Raw genomic sequence first — 16,869 nt, forward strand, 5'->3', positions numbered from 1 at the left:
CCTTTTTTGCAAAACCTGTGTTTCCAGAGACTGTACTTGTAGTATCATTACACCTCATGGTGGGTGCGCTGTTCCCGTCCGCACCTGTCACCCTCAGGTCCTTACATCACGGGCAAGCAAAAAGTTTCACTAAACAACTTTTCTGTGGCATCGACCGCTTCGGACCGAGGGCACAACTCAGCGACCTTTGCAGTGCTGCCAAGCTGTGCCTTTATGGCCTTTTTCTGCCATTCCTGACGCAAGGAAAAAATTTTGGCAAAGGGAGAAGGCGCCGAGCGCCCTCAAAGCCCGCCCAGACCGCCCGCCCTCAGCCCCGCCGGGCGCCCCGCGCTCTCGCGAGATCTCTGCCGCCCTCAGCGCCGGCGCGGCCGCGGCCCGACGGGATCTTTCGAGAATTGCCGGTACCGCGCTCCCCCCTCAGCGCCGCCGCCATGTCCGTGGTGGGCATCGACCTGGGCTTCCAGAGCTGCTACGTGGCTGTGGCCCGCGCCGGCGGCATCGAGACTGTCGCCAACGAGTACAGCGACCGCTGCACGCCGTGAGTGAGCCCGGGTGCCGCGCTGAGGCTGCGGCAAGGCGCCCGCGGGGCCCGGCGTGGCGGGGCCGGGGAGGGAGGGAAGTGGCGGGGCCGGGAGGAGCAGAGGTATAAAGTGCTTGCAGAGATGCGGTAAAGCGTGGCAGACACGGAGGGGGCTTCGGGAGGCCCACTCAGCTGTTTTTTGTAGAATCACGGACTCATAGGATGCTAAGGAGGCGGAAATGACTTTAAAGCTCATCCACTTCTACCCCTCTGCCTTGGGCAGGGACACCTTCCACCATCCCAGGTTGCTCCAAACCCCGTCCAGCCTGACCTCGAATACTTCCAGGGATGGGGCAGCCTCAGTTTTTGTGGGCACTCTGTGCCAGTGCCTCCTGACCCTCACAGGGAAGAATTTCTACCCTACATCTAATTTAAATTTCCGTTCTTTCAGTCTGGAGCCGGTCCCCCTTGTGCTGTTAGTCCAGTTCCTGATGCAAAGTCCCTCTCCGGCTTTCTTGTAGCCCCTTGAGACGCTGCAAGACGCTCCGAGGTGTCCGCACAACCTTCTCATTTCCAGGCTGAGCAGCCCCAGCTCTCCCAGCCTTTCGGTGCAGTACGGCCGGTTTGTCCCCCCCGAGGCGGGGCTTTGCCCTTGGGATTAGAAGGACGGGGGCTGTGAGTGTAGAGAAAAGCATTCCTGGCTGCTGGAAGTGCCAGACCTTAATTCCCTGTGTGTTCGTACGCTGTGTTCTGGTAGCACGGCTGTCATTCCCCTGCCCTCCCAGCACAGCAGGACCGGGGAGGGGAGAGCTGGGCTGGTGCCGGGCTTGGTGTGAGCCATGGCTTGTTCTGGGATCAGAGTTTGGAAAGCTGCTCAGCAGCCTGCAGTGTCAGGACAAGGGGAATGGCTTCAAAACTGACAGAGAGGAGGTCTGGATTGGATATTGGGAAGTAATTCTTCCTTGTGAGGATGGGGAGGTTCTGGCACAGGATGCCCAGAGAACCTGTGGCTGCCCCTGGATCCCTGGCAGTGTCCAAGGCCAGGTTGCATGAATCTTGGAACAGCCAGAGAGTGGAAGGTGTCTCTGCCCATGACAGGGGGACTGGATGAGCTTTAAGGTCCCTCCCAGTCCAAGATTCCATGATACAGTGTGGTCAGTATGTTCTAGCCCTGCTTGTGTCAGGATCCCTGCTACCACATTCTCAACAGAAGTGTGCATTGCCTCCGTTTATTAAGGAACTCCCTAAGGAAGAGAACTGCTATAAAACTCTATGAATGAGTTGCAAAATGAAGGTGGAAAAAGAATTTGCATTGAGAATTGGGCATCAGACCTGGAGAGGAAACGGGGGGGGGAAGCTGTCCTAAAAGTGCTTCGGGAGCTTCCCCTCTGCTGCAGGGTGGCTTTATTTAAGCAGATCCTGAAGTGGCTGTCTCCGTGAGACAGCTGCATCATCTTAGATGTTTGGGCTGTTTTAGATCCCTCACATCACTTCAGAAAGCCCAGAGTGACCTTGCTTCTCATTAGACCGCACATCACTGTTTGCTTGCTCCTGTCTCTAAGCAATGAATAAATGGAGAAGGAAATTTTGAATTCAGCATATGTGCCTGAATATCTGGAGATCTCTTAAGTGTTCTCAATAACATGGAAATTTAAAGGTTAGATGTACTGGGAAAATATTGAATGTAGAGAGGATCAGAGCTGGGTTCTAATAGCTGTAAGTATTTGGCCCTCAGGGAGTTGAAGTTCTGCTGATAAATATGCCTGTATATTTGAGATGTGAGCACACATCTCCCTTGTTGAAGGAGATGAACTAAGTAAAATATCTGACACGGTGCATCTCTTGGGAAATAATTCAGTTATGAGAGCCTGAAATTGGAAAAAATGAGCATAATGCAAATGAGAGGGTTTTAGCAGGGCTTAATCTCCAGGTCCTGTTCTGAGGAAATGCAGAAAAGCGTTCTGCAAGCAGACCCTTCTATTAAAAGAACTTCTGCATGGTTTTTAAATGACTTAGAATCAGAAGCCTGGTTCAAAAAGTCAGTGCTGAGCAGTTGTTACAGTGGGAAGTCATGCAAGGTGTAGTGACAGGTTTCCTCAGGCACGGGCTCATGGTCAGGGTTAAACACTGTGTTTTGTATGTGTTACTGTAATAATTTGTATTATTAAAATAAACCCCTCTGAGTGCATTGGACTGAGTCCAGTGGCACAGATGACATTCCCGCAGAATCTGCCTTCAGCTCTGGTACTTGGATTCTTCTGGAGCACTGTGAAATTTGAACTTGTCATCCCAAAGCTGTGCAAACTGTGTTTGTCTTTGGACATGGGAAAGTGATAGAGAGAAAGGTAGTGGGAACTGAGAGGAAAAAATAAGATAGTTGAATTATTTCTGTAGGGATAAAGGGTCTTGAGCTAAATGAAATCATTGTGATTGATGTTCTGGAGCTGGTGCTGATGATCAGTGCAGGGGACATGAACTGTCAGGGGACAGGGGATCTTCCCAAGAAGTGGCAGTGGGTGGGAGGGTGAGGAGGTGCCTCCAGCTGAGTGAAGCAGGGATTTAAACTTTCTGAAGTTGTTTCATTAGACCTCTGATGACCTTCACTATGAATGTTTCTACTTAAAATGCACTGGTTAGTTTTCCAGCCCCCAGAAATTGTGTCATAGTGTAATTTGTATTTCATGAGTTTACTGGTTCTTGTGAACTGATCTGGGGAATGAGGTTGGTTGAAAATTCTTCCTTCTCTCCCTCCTTCCTCCTAGTTTCACTCACCTCTTTGCTGGGTCCCTGCCAGGGCTCTCATCTAAATTTGTGCATTTGTGTTAGTGAGGGGATCTTGGTTTGTGAATTCAGCAGTGAAGTAGCTGTTTTTTTTTTTTTCCCAAGAGAAGGGCACAATTCATGTCTTAATTCCTTTCAGGAGACCAGAGTAAATGAATAACCAGCTCCCTGCTCCGGGCTCATTAAGTTTTTACCTCCTGTTCTGTTGGTGTGGGCCTGAGGGTCTGCAGAGCACAAACTTAGCTTTTTTTTTTTTTTTTTTTTTTTTTTTTTTTTTTTTTTTTAACTAATGTCATGAATAGTTGTTTCAAACAACTTCAGATATATTCAGAAATGTTAATTCTGTTGCAGCACATACTTTAAGGTAGCCTTGTTGCATTTGTGAAGTTGTCAATAAATTGGAAAAAGATACAAACCCAATGCAATTCTGTCACCCCAGCCTTCAGGTTGGTTTTGACAGTTTCTGCTTGGAACACCCAATTCCAAACCTCAGCCTGAGCTGGAATGTTTTCTGTAGCAGCCCTGTGGCATCACCCTGCTGTAAAGCAGATTCTTAACCTGCTGCATGGAAAGCAGCTTAATTAGACTTAGCTGGCATGTTGTGTGAACACTAAAGATCTGCTTACCTAATGGCAGGATTCCCCCCACCAAGTTTGCCTCAGTGGTATGAACAACTTGGATTAGAGGGCTGGATTTTGTTTTGTTAGGGCTCCTACAGTTTGTTAAATATGTAAATCAAGAGGCTTAATCAGCCAAGGAATTTCTTCTAAAAGGGGAATTTCTCTATTCAGAACTGCAGGCTGTGGCAAAGCAGGGGGGAGTAAAACATAATTTCTCTTTTTGTGCTCCTTGTTGTTTCAGTGGGTACAGATGAAACTATAGAAGACCAATCTTTCTGTGCATGCAGTTTCTTTCTGCCCTTGAAGGGTTTGTCTTAACCTGGAAAGCTTAGTTAGCATCTGCTGCAGACGTGTAGGAACGATTTCCTTAATATGTGATTTACCTTGTGTTTGTGTGCTGAACAGTCGAATGTTTCTCGTGTTATTCGCTACCAGCTTATCCCTGAGTGCATCACACACGCAGGCAATTTCTGAGCTCAGGGTCTGCCCAGTCAGTGCTTAGGTGGGAAGCTTGGAGGAGCATGGATGAGTCTGGGGTTAGTCTGTTCTGCAGGGAGGACTGTTGCTGTTTTAAATGCAGTTATAGTGCCTGTTTTTCCCAGAATCCACAGAATGTTCCATGCACAGATTGCAGCAAGTGACCAACGTTTTTATGGACCAAATCATATTAATTACAGTGGTCTTCCAGACAGTGTCAGTATTTTTACCCAGAAGATGTGCAGTAGATGTGCAGCTGTAGAGTCACTGACTGAACTCACTGTTCCTTGCAGAGCCTGTATATCCTTTGGGCCCAAGAATCGCTCCATTGGTGCTGCAGCTAAGAGCCAGGTGAGTGTGGGGTTTGGGTAGAGCAACTTCAGAGCAGCAGTGTGAGGTTTGTCACTGCACATAACAGATGTCCCTGAGCTGCTGCCCTGCTGCCTCCCTAACCAGTGAGCAGCTGAGCTGCTCTCAGCTGTTCACCATGGGCTGCTGCTTTGTCATCTGCCAAAGGACTCTCAGGGTTGATCCTTGCACATAATGAAGTGTACAAAATAAAGCTGTGCCTCTTAAGAAATTCTCATAACTGTTAATTTTTTTTCCTAGTTGCGAACCTAAATTCGCAAGTGGTGCTTCACCCGGCCCTAGTTTGTTCCAGTCCCTGTGCTTTATGATGGCTTTTAATTATGTGACACTGTTCTATAGAATTCCATTAAGTGCATGATTTTGGCAGAAAGGAGGCATATTTAAGTGTAAATAGAGCTTTCTTGACCCTTTGTGACTGTATTGCAACCTAAATATCTCTCTTGGGTGTTCTTGCCCATAGTCGGAGTTTCTGTTGCTGTGGGCAGGTAAATGTAATTTAAGGACTGGGAAGAAGTTAAGGTGATATGTCCTACTCATGGTATTTGGGTCTTGCTATATCAGATTTTATGTTGCTGTGTAAGTAACTCCTATAAAAGATGATTTTTTTTTTCAAGTCTTCTGCAGGAAGTGAGTAGTCAAACAGTTGTTTTTTCTTAGCCTAAAAAGCCTAGAGATGTGTGAAGATTTTTCACCTAAAATACAAAAATCCCTGGACACAGCCATGTTGTTCAAGAACAGCACAACTGTACTAGAACCAAACACAGCTGTTTTTTCTGGATTTGAGTCTGCTTAGCTTAAGGAAATCCATTGGTGCAGAGCCCTGTAGAGATGAGTTTGTCCTGCACAGACTAAACTTAGAGAACATCCAGCCCAAGTTACTTAGGAAGTAGACACCTGCCTGAGCCCAGATCCCAGGTAATGCTCTGTGGAACAGTGCCTGTCTGCTCTCAGTGCCTGTGGTTTTCAGTGCGTGCCTCCCTCTGATGTCAGTGACAGAATTCCCTTCACTTGTGCTACGTGAAGCCAGCTGGGATGGGCTTTCACTTCTCTGTGCTGATCTTTGCTGGTAATGAAAGTCAGTCTACCTTTTGTCAGTTACATCAAGGTGACAGCATCATTTTAGGGGACCTCCCGACCTCCTAAAGCTTCATGAGCAGGTCCTTGTGAGAGGTCTTTTGTGAGAATATCTGTGTTGAGTGTCATGTGCATGTGATGAACTTGAGCTGGAGTTTACATCCATGTGCTTGTTATGTTTGGGCTATCACTTATTGTAGAAAGGTAGGGGGTAGAGAACAGGTAAGTGGGAAAGAGATTTTACTAACAGTTCTAAAGAGTTTCCTACATGTGCACTATGAAATTTGAGTGTGGTTGTAATCAATATTTTATAGACTTGGCTCAGTTTTTAGTGTACATTTTATTTTCCATCTCAAATTGCTATGGATTCCCTGAGCAACCGGAGGGAAGTTGCCTCCCAGCACCTGCCCAGATGCTGTTAAGATACAAATGACAAAAATACTCTGGTGGGAGAAGCATGAGAACAAAACTCTGTCTTCTGTTTGAAATTCAGATGTTTCCCTGCCACGTTGTATTAAAGATTTCTTTTCCTCTAGGTTATTTCAAATGCAAAGAATACAGTACAAAGTTTTAAAAGATTTCATGGTCGTGCATTCTCAGATCCCTTTGTTCAAGCTGAAAAAGCAAGCCTTGCCTATGAACTTGTCCAGCTGCCAACAGGCTCAACTGGCATCAGGGTAAGTCTGGCGTGTTTGAGGAGCCAGAGGAGGAAACTGATAACGTTTCCTTTTATTTCTCTGTTTTGAATCTGCTCACTGTGGTTTGTGTTCTCTTTTGAATGGAAAGCCTTAATAGGGAAGGGAATAAAAGGCGGATAATGGGGATGGTGCATGAGTTCCACTGCACTGTAATGAGTGTGCACAATTTTTATTTGAAGGCTATGTATATGGAAGAAGAAAGAAACTTTACAATTGAGCAGGTGACAGGAATGCTTCTGACCAAATTAAAGGAGACTGCTGAGAATGCGCTTAAGAAGCCTGTGGTTGACTGTGTTGTTTCTGTAAGTATGGAATCCAACAAAACACACAGAACTTAGTTACTGTCTGAACTGAAATGGCTGCAGCAATAAATTAAATCTGATTAAATTGGCCAGTAAACTTGAATGTCCAGGTATCTTTCTTTTCTGTTTAAACTGAATCTTACACCTCTTAGAAACTAAACTTATATCATTAATGGTCTTAAAATGCTGCTAATTAGCAACATAAATAATATTTGATTCCTATTTTCTTATTATGTGCTCCAGAAATGAGTGGCTTGTGATATGGAGTAGAAAAAGGAACTTTGTCTTTATGTAATTTTTTTTTCTGTTTTCTATTACAACTGAAATCAGCACTGCATTTGAAGGAGGCCTGTGCTCCACGAGCTTACTGTCCTGTCCACCCTTGTAACTGTTTCCTGAAGGTGGCTCCTGGAAGTATTAATATTGGCTCTCTGACTTCTTTGCAGGTTCCTTGTTTCTACACAGATGCAGAAAGGAGATCTGTGATGGATGCTACCCAGATTGCTGGTCTCAACTGTCTGAGACTAATCAATGAAACAACTGCAGGTAATTCCTTCCTGTCCCTCACTCAGTGTTGCAGTTTTACTCCATGAAAAGGCTTTTATTCTGCCAGTGAGCCTTGCTTTCTGGAATTCCAGCTGGTTTTATACACTTGGAATAGATGAGTTGATCAGAAAGTTTCTTAAATTCGGGTCTGTTTTTTCATTGCTTTACAAAGACATAACAATATTTGGTGAATATCTGTTTTAAGGCAGCGGAGGGAGGGGTGGTACCGTTTAATGTTCTTCCGTGTTTCTTTAGCATTGAGAATTCTGTTTATTCAATGTCTGTAGCTTGAAGAGCACAATGAAATGCTCATGTTGATTCCTGATTACCACTTATTTCTTGATAATTACAAACCTCTATGTCCTAACTATACTTTTATTTCTGTAGTTGCACTTGCATATGGGATCTATAAGCCAGACCTGCCTACCTTGGAAGAAAAGCCACGGAACGTTGTTTTTGTGGACATGGGGCATTCTGCATATCAAGTTTCTGTTTGTGCATTCAACAAAGGCAAACTGAAAGTAAACAAGCTGTTTCACATCCATTTTGATTTTCTGTAGAACATTCATCAGCACACCCATGGACTGTGGCAGGCAAGCCTGCCTGGCTTCACACAGGGGCATCCACACAGCTCAATTCTTGTTCTTAAAATTGCACTTTGTCTGGAGCAAAAAGTAGGGCAGGGAGCTAGAGAGCTTTTGAGAAGTGTGTGGAGGAAGAAAACATGCCTTAATCAGCAGACTCTGGAAAAGAATAAAAAACCTGGATTAAATGGTTTGTTCAGAAGTTATCATATCTGACTGTGCTGCTTTCAGAAGAATACTCCAGTTCAGTCATGAGATCTAGTGTTGAAGCAGGAATTCCTGCAGTGGTGTGACAGACATTGTTTCTGAACCCTCACTGTGGTGCTCATGTACAATGAAGAAACATTCCTGATTGCTTTAAGCTGCCAGTGGGAGATCAGCAGATGGCAGTGTATTTGTGAGTGTACATTGCCAAAGCATTGCTGTTTTGCAGCAAACACTAACATTTCTTACTGGCATTTTATTATTATTATTGTTAATTATTACAATTTGGACTTAGCAGTTACAATACCTTTCTCATGATTGGCTGGAGAAACACATGCAGAATTTAAAACATGAGGAATTGAAATGCAGAGAAATGTTTTGACAACATTTTTTTTCTCATAGTTTAATTTATGTGAGGAAATGTAACCTTTGTGTTTCTCTTGGATTTGTTTTTTAAACTTGGAAGCCATGGCAGTGTTGAAAGGATGCTTTGGGGTCCAGAGTGCAGGGCTGTTAGCCAGTGTAGAGGCCAAAGCCATCTGAAGGGGTATTGAGGGTAGTGAGTTCTGTTCCTAAAAAATAAATTCATGGTGTGTTTACAGAGCAGAATGAGCTGAGGTGGGTGGGCTACAGGTGTTCTTTGCAGATAATTCCTTCATCAAAAAGGAGCACCTGTTTTAGGAGTTAATATAACTTATTTTCTTCCTGTTTTATTTTTAGTTTTGGGTAAGCATCTTCCACCCTTAGGAGGCATCAAATATTAAACTGGAATATGACTCAAACTGACAGTGGCTAAGCAGAATTTGGAACAGAGATCTGCTCCCAGCACAAGCTATGGAACAGATTGTGTTGCTAAGTCCTGCCCAATCTCCCTAAATTCCTTTTAAAGCAGTTGTCACCTCATTCCAGGAGGGCCGATTTCTTTGACTTAGAGGTGAACTAAATCTGAAACAAAGCACTGCTTTGAACTGCTGGTTGCTTTCATTGGGTAATGGCACATTGTACTGGTACTGAAGGGTTCCCTTCCTTTAAGGTTCTTGCTACAGCGTTCGATACAACCCTTGGAGGCAGGAAGTTTGATGAGGTGTTGGTGGAATACTTTTGTGAGGAGTTTGGGAAGAAATACAAGCTGGACATCAAGTCCAAGATCCGAGCACTGCTGAGGCTGTACCAGGAGTGTGAGAGGCTGAAGAAGCTGATGAGTGCCAATGCCTCTGACCTGCCCATGAACATAGAGTGCTTCATGAATGATATAGATGTGTCTGGAACCATGAACAGGTAACCTTGGCTGCTCTTCAAGGGGAAACTTCAGAGTGCCCTTCAGGCAGTTATAAACTTGGTATGAAGTGTCAGCTCTTAGGGCTGAAGTGAGGTGAGAAATCAAAAAATATGTGCAGGAGTGCCGCTGGAAATGAAAGTGTTTAGAGCCTGGTCAATGGCCTTGAGTTAGGAGGGAGGGCTGGGAATGTTGAAAGATGCCAGGGTGACTGGAATCAGTTTTTGTCTGGGAGAACATACTAAAGTATAAAGCTAGGACTGGGGGAGAGAAAGCCCTGCAGTACACAGTGAAAGTGGCATTCCTTCAGTTTGGGCATCCTGTTTGCGATGTTGCTTATGGTGTGCTGGAGCTTTGTTTATGGATTCTTCCAACAGAAGCAAATTTTTAGAGATGTGTGAAGGACTCCTGGCAAGAGTGGAGCCACCCCTTCGCAGTGTGCTGGAGCAAGCCAGTAAGTGGGGGTGTGGGGGGGGCTGCACTGCATGCAGACAGGAGCCAGCCAGACTGCAGGCTGCCTTTGCATGTTGGACGCAAGAGTTTAGCACAAACAACAGTTTCTTGCTTAGGAGTTACAGGATTAAAAAACTTTCTCACTCAAGCTAAGAGATGAAATTTTTCCTGCTTTGAAACTCAGCTTAAAGTTGGTCTACTAAAACTTCTGGTTTATGATGTCGGTGTATTAATGTGAAAGAGAAACATTTCATCTATTGTCTGACTCCTTTCTAGGGTTGAAGAAGGAGGATATTTATGCAGTAGAGATAGTTGGTGGTACCACAAGAATCCCCGCTGTCAAAGATAAGATCAGTAAATTTTTTGGCAAAGAAGTCAGTACGACCCTGAATGCAGATGAGGCTGTGGCACGAGGCTGTGCGCTGCAGGTAAAAAGTGCTGTTTGCTCTTGCCGTGAGAATATTAAGCAGCATCAATAGCTACTTGCTGAATGAAATGCTTGTTCACCTGAAGTCTGAACATTTGTACTGTGGCTTTTGTGCTCTTGCAGTGTGCAATTTTGTCCCCGGCTTTCAAAGTGAGAGAGTTTTCTATCACCGATTTGATACCATACCCCATCTCTTTACGATGGAATTCACCAGCAGGGGAAGACCTGAGGTAAAACCAGTACAATCTTCTTGCATGTTACAGCTTAAAATTACTGGTGATGGTTAGAATAAATAACAAACGTCAGTAAATACCCTTAGAATAGGGTATTTCCTGGGTTAAGTGCCCATTTAACACTTCCAGTTTTGATACTTCTGAAGTTAATGATGGCAGAAAACAAAACCAAGGTTGAGTGGCTGTTTGGCACTTCCTGCATGGCTGTTGTGTTACTTAACCTGAAAGATCAGGACAGTCTAGTCACTTCTTAAGGAAGCTTTTTCCCTAAGAGTATCTAGAAATGTTTTGTTACCTTATTAGATGTGTTGTCACACTGAACACAGGCTGTGTTTTCTCTTGCAGTGACTGTGAGGTCTTCCCCAAGAACCACCCTGCTCCCTTTTCCAAGGTCCTCACTTTCTACAGGAAGGAGCCCTTCACTTTGGAGGCCTACTACAGTTCCCCCAAGGAGCTGCCTTACCCAGACCCTGCTATAGGTCAGCACCATTTTGTACCTTTAATTAAGAATCTTTTCTGTGTTTCAAGCCTCTTCTGTCTAATTATGTAGTTTGGACATGCAGCCTACTGCAAATGCTCTCAGGACAACATTTCAAATGAATTTGCAGTAAAATAGGTGGAGTAGCATGAAGTCCATGGGCAAAAAGAGCATCCTAATACTGGAGCAAATGTGGAAGAGCCATACTGAGAGTTGTGCAGGCTTTTGCTCTGACAGAAGTAACACCAGGTTTGACATAAAGAATTCCCAATAGCTGTGCCCCAGCATTGCTGAGTAAAAATCTGGGCTGTCCAACTTGAGTAGGTTTTAACATTCCCTGAGCACATTGCAGTGAGCTGTGTCAGCGGCAGTCGGGGTTTGCTTAGCATTCAGAACTGTGGTTAATCAAAAGTGTTTGGTTTTTTTCTCTCTGTGTAGCTCACTTCTTGGTTCAGAAGGTCACTCCTCAAACAGATGGATCCAGTTCCAAAGTGAAAGTCAAAGTCAGAATAAATATCCATGGCATCTTCAGTGTTTCAAGTGCATCTCTGGTGGAGGTTCATAAATCTGATGAGAACGAGGAGCCAATGGAGACGGATCAGCACGCCAAGGAGGAAGAGGTAACAGACTCACTGCTCCCAGCTGCTCAGAATCCCCATGAAGCACAGCTGGCCAGGGGCTTAGGCTTGTCTGAGGATTTACTAGACATGCCCACAACTGAAATATGAGACCGAGTACTCATTGTAGTATGTTACACCAGTGATAGATCTCTTGAAACCAGAACTTGAGGTGTAGATCAGGTTCTTAATGATGGAGCTGTGGCTTGCTGGAGCAAAGACTGGGAGCTCATAATTCATTCCTGCCATTTTCATTCTGTTTGTTTTGCCTAAAGAGCATTAGAGGTGTTAAGGGATCAGCCTAGGAACTGAAGCAGTGATCTGCATTTGTTTAATGTGTGAAATTGGATCTCTCTGAATTTTAGAAGATGCAAGTAGACGAGGAGCAACAAAAGGCTGAAGAGCAACAGCAAACCCAGCCTGAAAACAAGACGGAGTCTGAAGAAATGGAGGTAAGAAGAGTATTTGAGACTTTTTTCATGAAATTCATGAGAATATGAGGAGTGTGAGCACATCTGCTGCCTTTGTCATAGTTCTGGAAGCTGAACTTTTATTTCAGTGCACTGGTGGTCTATTGTGATTAGAGCTTTAGAAAGGACACAAATGGTACTGATAACTGCAGACGTGTCAGGTGACCTGGTACTGATAAAATGGGGGAACTCTCCTGTTCAGGGAAGAAATAATCATCTGGTTTTCAATAACTTGAATACTAGAACAGGTGTCTACCATGAGCACCATCCCCTATGAATGTAGAGTGCCCAGAAAAGGTCAGTTTATTAATTGTCTGCATTAATTGTCTCAGGCTTCAGCAGCTGAGGTGTCAGAATGGCAGGGAGTGCTTGGTTCTCTTGTTGAGGTGCTAACTCAGTTTTTCTGATGTAAATCTTGACTGCTCCCCTTGAATTGAGTGGTGATGTGTTTTTACTGTGGATGTAATTCTATTTTAATGCAGACTTGTCAGGCTGACTCAAAGGACAAGAAAGTGGATCAGCCACCTCAGGCCAAGAAGGCCAAAGTGAAGACGACCACAGTGGACCTTCCCATCGAGAACCAGCTGGTGTGGCAGATAGGGAAGGACATGCTCAACTTGTTCATTGAGAACGAGGTAAACTCTTCCTGCCCAAGCTAGAAATGTCACCTGTTGGTCTCCAGAAATGCTGTTTTTTGTTAAACATAGTTAAGGAAGGACAAGGAAAGGATTGAAAGGAATAAAACAAGCTGTTAGAAGTCTGAGGTGAACAACAGTGCCCCGTGGAGGCAGAATGCATTCATTGCTCCTGGCCAGGGGAGCTGTCACTCTCAAAGGGCTGTTCTGCAGAAAACCTCCACTATCACCTGCAGGTACAAGGTGGAGGTTCCTCAGCTGGAGGAGGATTGTCCTGTGCTGTACTGGACATCACACCAAAACTGAAATCATCTTTCAGTCATGTGCTGTGTTCTGTAAATCGCAGTTTGGCAAAATCTTGATCTGGTTTGAGCCTTTGCAAACAAGGTGTCCTGGAAATAATTGTTAAATAATGAGCTTTTTAGCCAATTAATTTGACACTTTGTTCACAGGGTAAGATGATAATGCAGGATAAGCTGGAGAAGGAGAGGAATGATGCCAAGAATGCAGTGGAAGAGTACGTGTATGAAATGAGAGACAAACTCTGCGGTGTTTATGAGAAATTCGTCAGTGAGGATGTGAGTACTGCTGCTTGACTGTCCTGATACACTGTGGTACAATCAGCCGTTGGATTTAGTAACTTTTGACCTGTATCACATACTCTATGTATATAAGTCACATATTCAGACTTTAAATTTGAAAAAGTAATTGTAACCTTTCTGGCTCTGAGGATAATCTACTAAGTGTGGGCACCTGTATCTGAGCTGGTTGCCTAAAAATTTCTTGGCATTATTAGTCAGCTTTCCCTGTTGTACTGAAGGAGCTTGGTGTGTAATAAATTTAACTCTGCTTCTAGGGATGAATCTTTGAGCACCTGACTGCATCTCCATTAACTGCAATGGAGCTTTGCCAACCAGGTGTCTGCAGAGCCCAAACCGGGACATGCCAGGTGACATTTAGTGCACCTTTGCTAAAGAAAAGTTTCCCTCTGTTCTCAGGCTTGCTCATGTAGTGACAATGAAAACATACAGGGGACAAAAAAGCCTTTGATGTGACAGTATTTGATCTGAAATGTGGCTGTCACACATGGTTCTTCCTTGGGCCTGGAATCCACCACAAAGCTCTACAGAAGAATATTTTATTTCTTATTTTTCAATAAAATAGCATAAAGAGTTCCAAGTAGAGTTATTTATAGTCTAAAAATACAACCCTCCCAGAAAGGTTCCAGGTACCATTTAATGCCATTTGTCACCTAATAAATGATGTCACCTGCTTGTTTTGTGTGCATTGCTGCAGGATCGCAATAGCTTCACTCTGAAGCTGGAAGATACAGAAAATTGGCTTTATGAAGATGGTGAAGACCAGCCCAAACAAATATACATTGATAAATTGGCAGAACTGAAGGTGAGTGGTTTTTACATTCCCATGGGAATTTACCAAAGCTGGAGAACTTTGTTCCAGCGAGGAGCTGACTGGGGTCTGCTGATTCTGAGGTAACGATAGCTTGCTTTGGAGTGTGTGTGGGGAGTAGGTCTCCAACAGACCTGTAACAGCAGGGCTGAGGGAGGCTCAGTCTTTGCTGTAAGTTGAGGGAAGAGTCAGAGTTCTGAGGAGTTCAGGAAAGCTGATGTATCCTGTCAAACCTTGAGGATCCCCCAGTGATGCTCTCTGAGTTTTGATACCTGTTGTGCTTTGTTTCAGACTCTGGGTCAACCTATTCAGGCAAGATTCCAAGAATCAGAAGAAAGACCAAAAGCATTTGAGGACTTGGGGAAGCAAATCCAGCAGTACATGAAAGCTGTTCATGCATTCAAAGCAAAGGTATTTTCATGCTTAATTTCTGAAAAACGCAAGCAAACAAATGGTACAGATTTTCTGAATTTAGGTAATCTGCTTCAAGCAAAAATCTGGTGCAACCTCCCAGTGAGCTTAGGAGTTCTTGATGTTTAATAGATTTTCAGAAGTGGATTTTGGGCCTTGCACATCTCAGTCCCTTTTTAATCGGGTGTTGATTTCCTCATGGAGGCAAAATGCCAGCAGCAGGAGATCTTCAGTCTCTGGTTACCAAGCTGTGGGTGATCAGTTCTGTTGATTTGTCAACCACAACAGATCTTGGCTAAATGGTCTTTTAATATTTTGAAGCTAAGTTTTCAGGAAATTGGGATGCAGTTTGTGCTCAAACACTGACACAGCTGCTCCTGTTTGGGTGTTGCAGGATGAACTGTATGAGCATCTTGATGAAGCAGACGTGGCAAAGGTGGAGAAGAGCACCAATGAAGCCATGGAGTGGATGAACAACAACCTCAACCTTCAGAATAAGAGGAGTCTTACTTTGGACCCAGTTATAAAAGCAAAAGACATACAGTCTAAAGCAAAAGTAAGTTTTTCTACATAACTCACTGTATTTCTGTGAGATTTTGTGTTTATTGCTCTATCAGAAAAGTCTGAGGTGAGAAATCTTAAAAGTACCAGGGAACATCAGCCCTCAACTGGAGTATTCCCAACAGTGTTTTCAAAAGTTCAACTGTGGGAGATAAAACCATTTCTAAGGATGTGTTGTTTCTGTGTTCTCTAGGAATTGGCAAGTATTTGTAATCCCATAGTGAACAAACCCAAACCCAAGGTGGAGCTGCCGAAGGAGGAGCAGAAGCCGACGGAACCCAACGGACCATTGGACGGGCAGGGGGACGCCGGGAGCGGGACCCAGCCCCCCGAGCAGGGCTCTGCCCCCACAGCCACCGACAAGAAGCTTCCAGAAATGGACATTGACTGAATTTCAGCACTTGTTTATATTATTGCAAACTACAATAAAGCTTTAAGTTGTCAACTTTGTACGTTCTGAATACAAACTGAAGCAAGTGAATCCCGCAGCACTCTTGGTAACTCTTGGAGAGGTTGGGCAGGGCAGCAGGTCAGAACACAGAGGTGGCGAAGGACTCGCTCAGCTCAGCAGTGTTTGCCTTTACTGATTGTATTTAGAAGTTTTGGTAGTCTAACTAGACCTCTAGGAACAGCCATAAGCTGCTTCTCCATTTTTAATGTCCAGGCTGAGTCAATTCTCCCTTGAAGGAAGGGGACAGCAACATCTGAAGTCTGATGTGCACCCTGCTCTTCCCTTTCCCTGTGGATTGCAGCAATGGCACTACAGGGAGGGCAGGGGAGAGCCAAGGCAGAGTCTTCCATTGCTCTTGGTTTAGTGTGAATGCCTGCTCTGGACTCACTCTGATTTGCACTGGAACAGTTGATGGTTACAGGAGGTTTGCAGAGCAGGAGGTGGCTCATCAGCACCTTTATTCCTTAGCCCAGACTGCAGATCAGACTCAGAATGTGCTCCTGGACAGGGGAGTGGGTCTCTCACAAACTCCCCAGCTAATTAGGCCCTGTAAACTCCTTGTCTTTAGTTAAATTAGCTGCTTGTAGAAAGAGTGAATACTTGTATTTCAGCTGCCTATGCTGATAGTTGATTCTGACTTGTTCCTAACTTTTTCTGGCAGGGGTGTGCTTGCTTCCACGAGGCCTTCATTTGGAATGCTTGGTTTTTTTGTTTTGGTTTCTTTTTTTCCAGGAAAACCAAGAACTGACGGATATGTTGTTTTGTTTTGTTTTGTTTTGTTTTTTCTATGAGCTTTATACAATGAATTGCTTCTAGTACTGATTGTCATTAAACTTGCAAAAATTAATTTGTATGTGTTAAAATCCAAAGCTGAAAAACACCCATTCAGTTATTGCAAGAAATAAATGCACTGGATTCTACTGGATCACCTGCTGCAGCTGTTGATTGCAATGCAGAGAGGCCGGGCTGGAGGGAAGGGCTGTGTCCCTGGTTCTTGGGGTGTGCGAGGAGCTCTGCCGGGCTGCTCCGGGGCTGTGCGGCTTCCCACGGGGTGTTGGGTGGGTGCGGTGGCTGTGAGTTTAAGCTCTCTGTAATGAATCACAACCATGGAATGCCCCGCGTTAGAAGGGACCCACAGGGCCTAGCGAGTCCAGCCCCTGCCCCTGCACAGGCACCGCAGCGCTCCACCGTGCCCCTTCCCGGGGGAGCCCATCCAGTGCCCGAGCCCCGCTGCTGGAGGGAGCCGCTCGGTGCCCGCTCGGTCCCTACCGG

General features: G+C 44.8%; 1 protein-coding gene across 1 annotated transcript; it reads left to right on the forward strand.

Annotated features, from left to right (window-relative positions):
• The first annotated feature begins 357 nt into the window (after positions 1–357).
• On the forward strand, positions 358–16,522 carry HSPA4 (heat shock protein family A (Hsp70) member 4). The gene is made up of 19 exons (XM_009091559.4): positions 358–538; positions 4,692–4,749; positions 6,378–6,518; positions 6,719–6,841; positions 7,288–7,387; positions 7,775–7,908; positions 9,209–9,453; positions 9,829–9,905; positions 10,181–10,332; positions 10,455–10,561; positions 10,910–11,043; positions 11,481–11,662; positions 12,025–12,111; positions 12,612–12,764; positions 13,217–13,342; positions 14,061–14,168; positions 14,466–14,585; positions 14,980–15,141; positions 15,340–16,522. Exons 1-19 carry the CDS (start codon positions 432–434, stop codon positions 15,535–15,537), a joined length of 2,514 nt encoding a protein of 837 aa, XP_009089807.1. The 5' UTR covers positions 358–431; the 3' UTR covers positions 15,538–16,522.
• Positions 16,523–16,869: the final 347 nt, after the last annotated feature.

This window comes from Serinus canaria, chromosome 13, assembly GCF_022539315.1.
Source record: "Serinus canaria isolate serCan28SL12 chromosome 13, serCan2020, whole genome shotgun sequence".
Lineage (NCBI taxonomy): Eukaryota > Metazoa > Chordata > Aves > Passeriformes > Fringillidae > Serinus > Serinus canaria.

Excerpts from the sequence above, each read along its gene's own strand:
- HSPA4 (XM_009091559.4), top strand. The coding sequence starts at position 432 with ATGTCCGTGGTGGGCATCGACCTGGGCTTCCAGAGCTGCTACGTGGCT. Across the intron at positions 9,906-10,180 it reads CAGTGTGCTGGAGCAAGCCA|GGTTGAAGAAGGAGGATATT; the intron begins GTAAGTGGGGGT and ends ACTCCTTTCTAG. Across the intron at positions 10,333-10,454 it reads CACGAGGCTGTGCGCTGCAG|TGTGCAATTTTGTCCCCGGC; the intron begins GTAAAAAGTGCT and ends GTGCTCTTGCAG.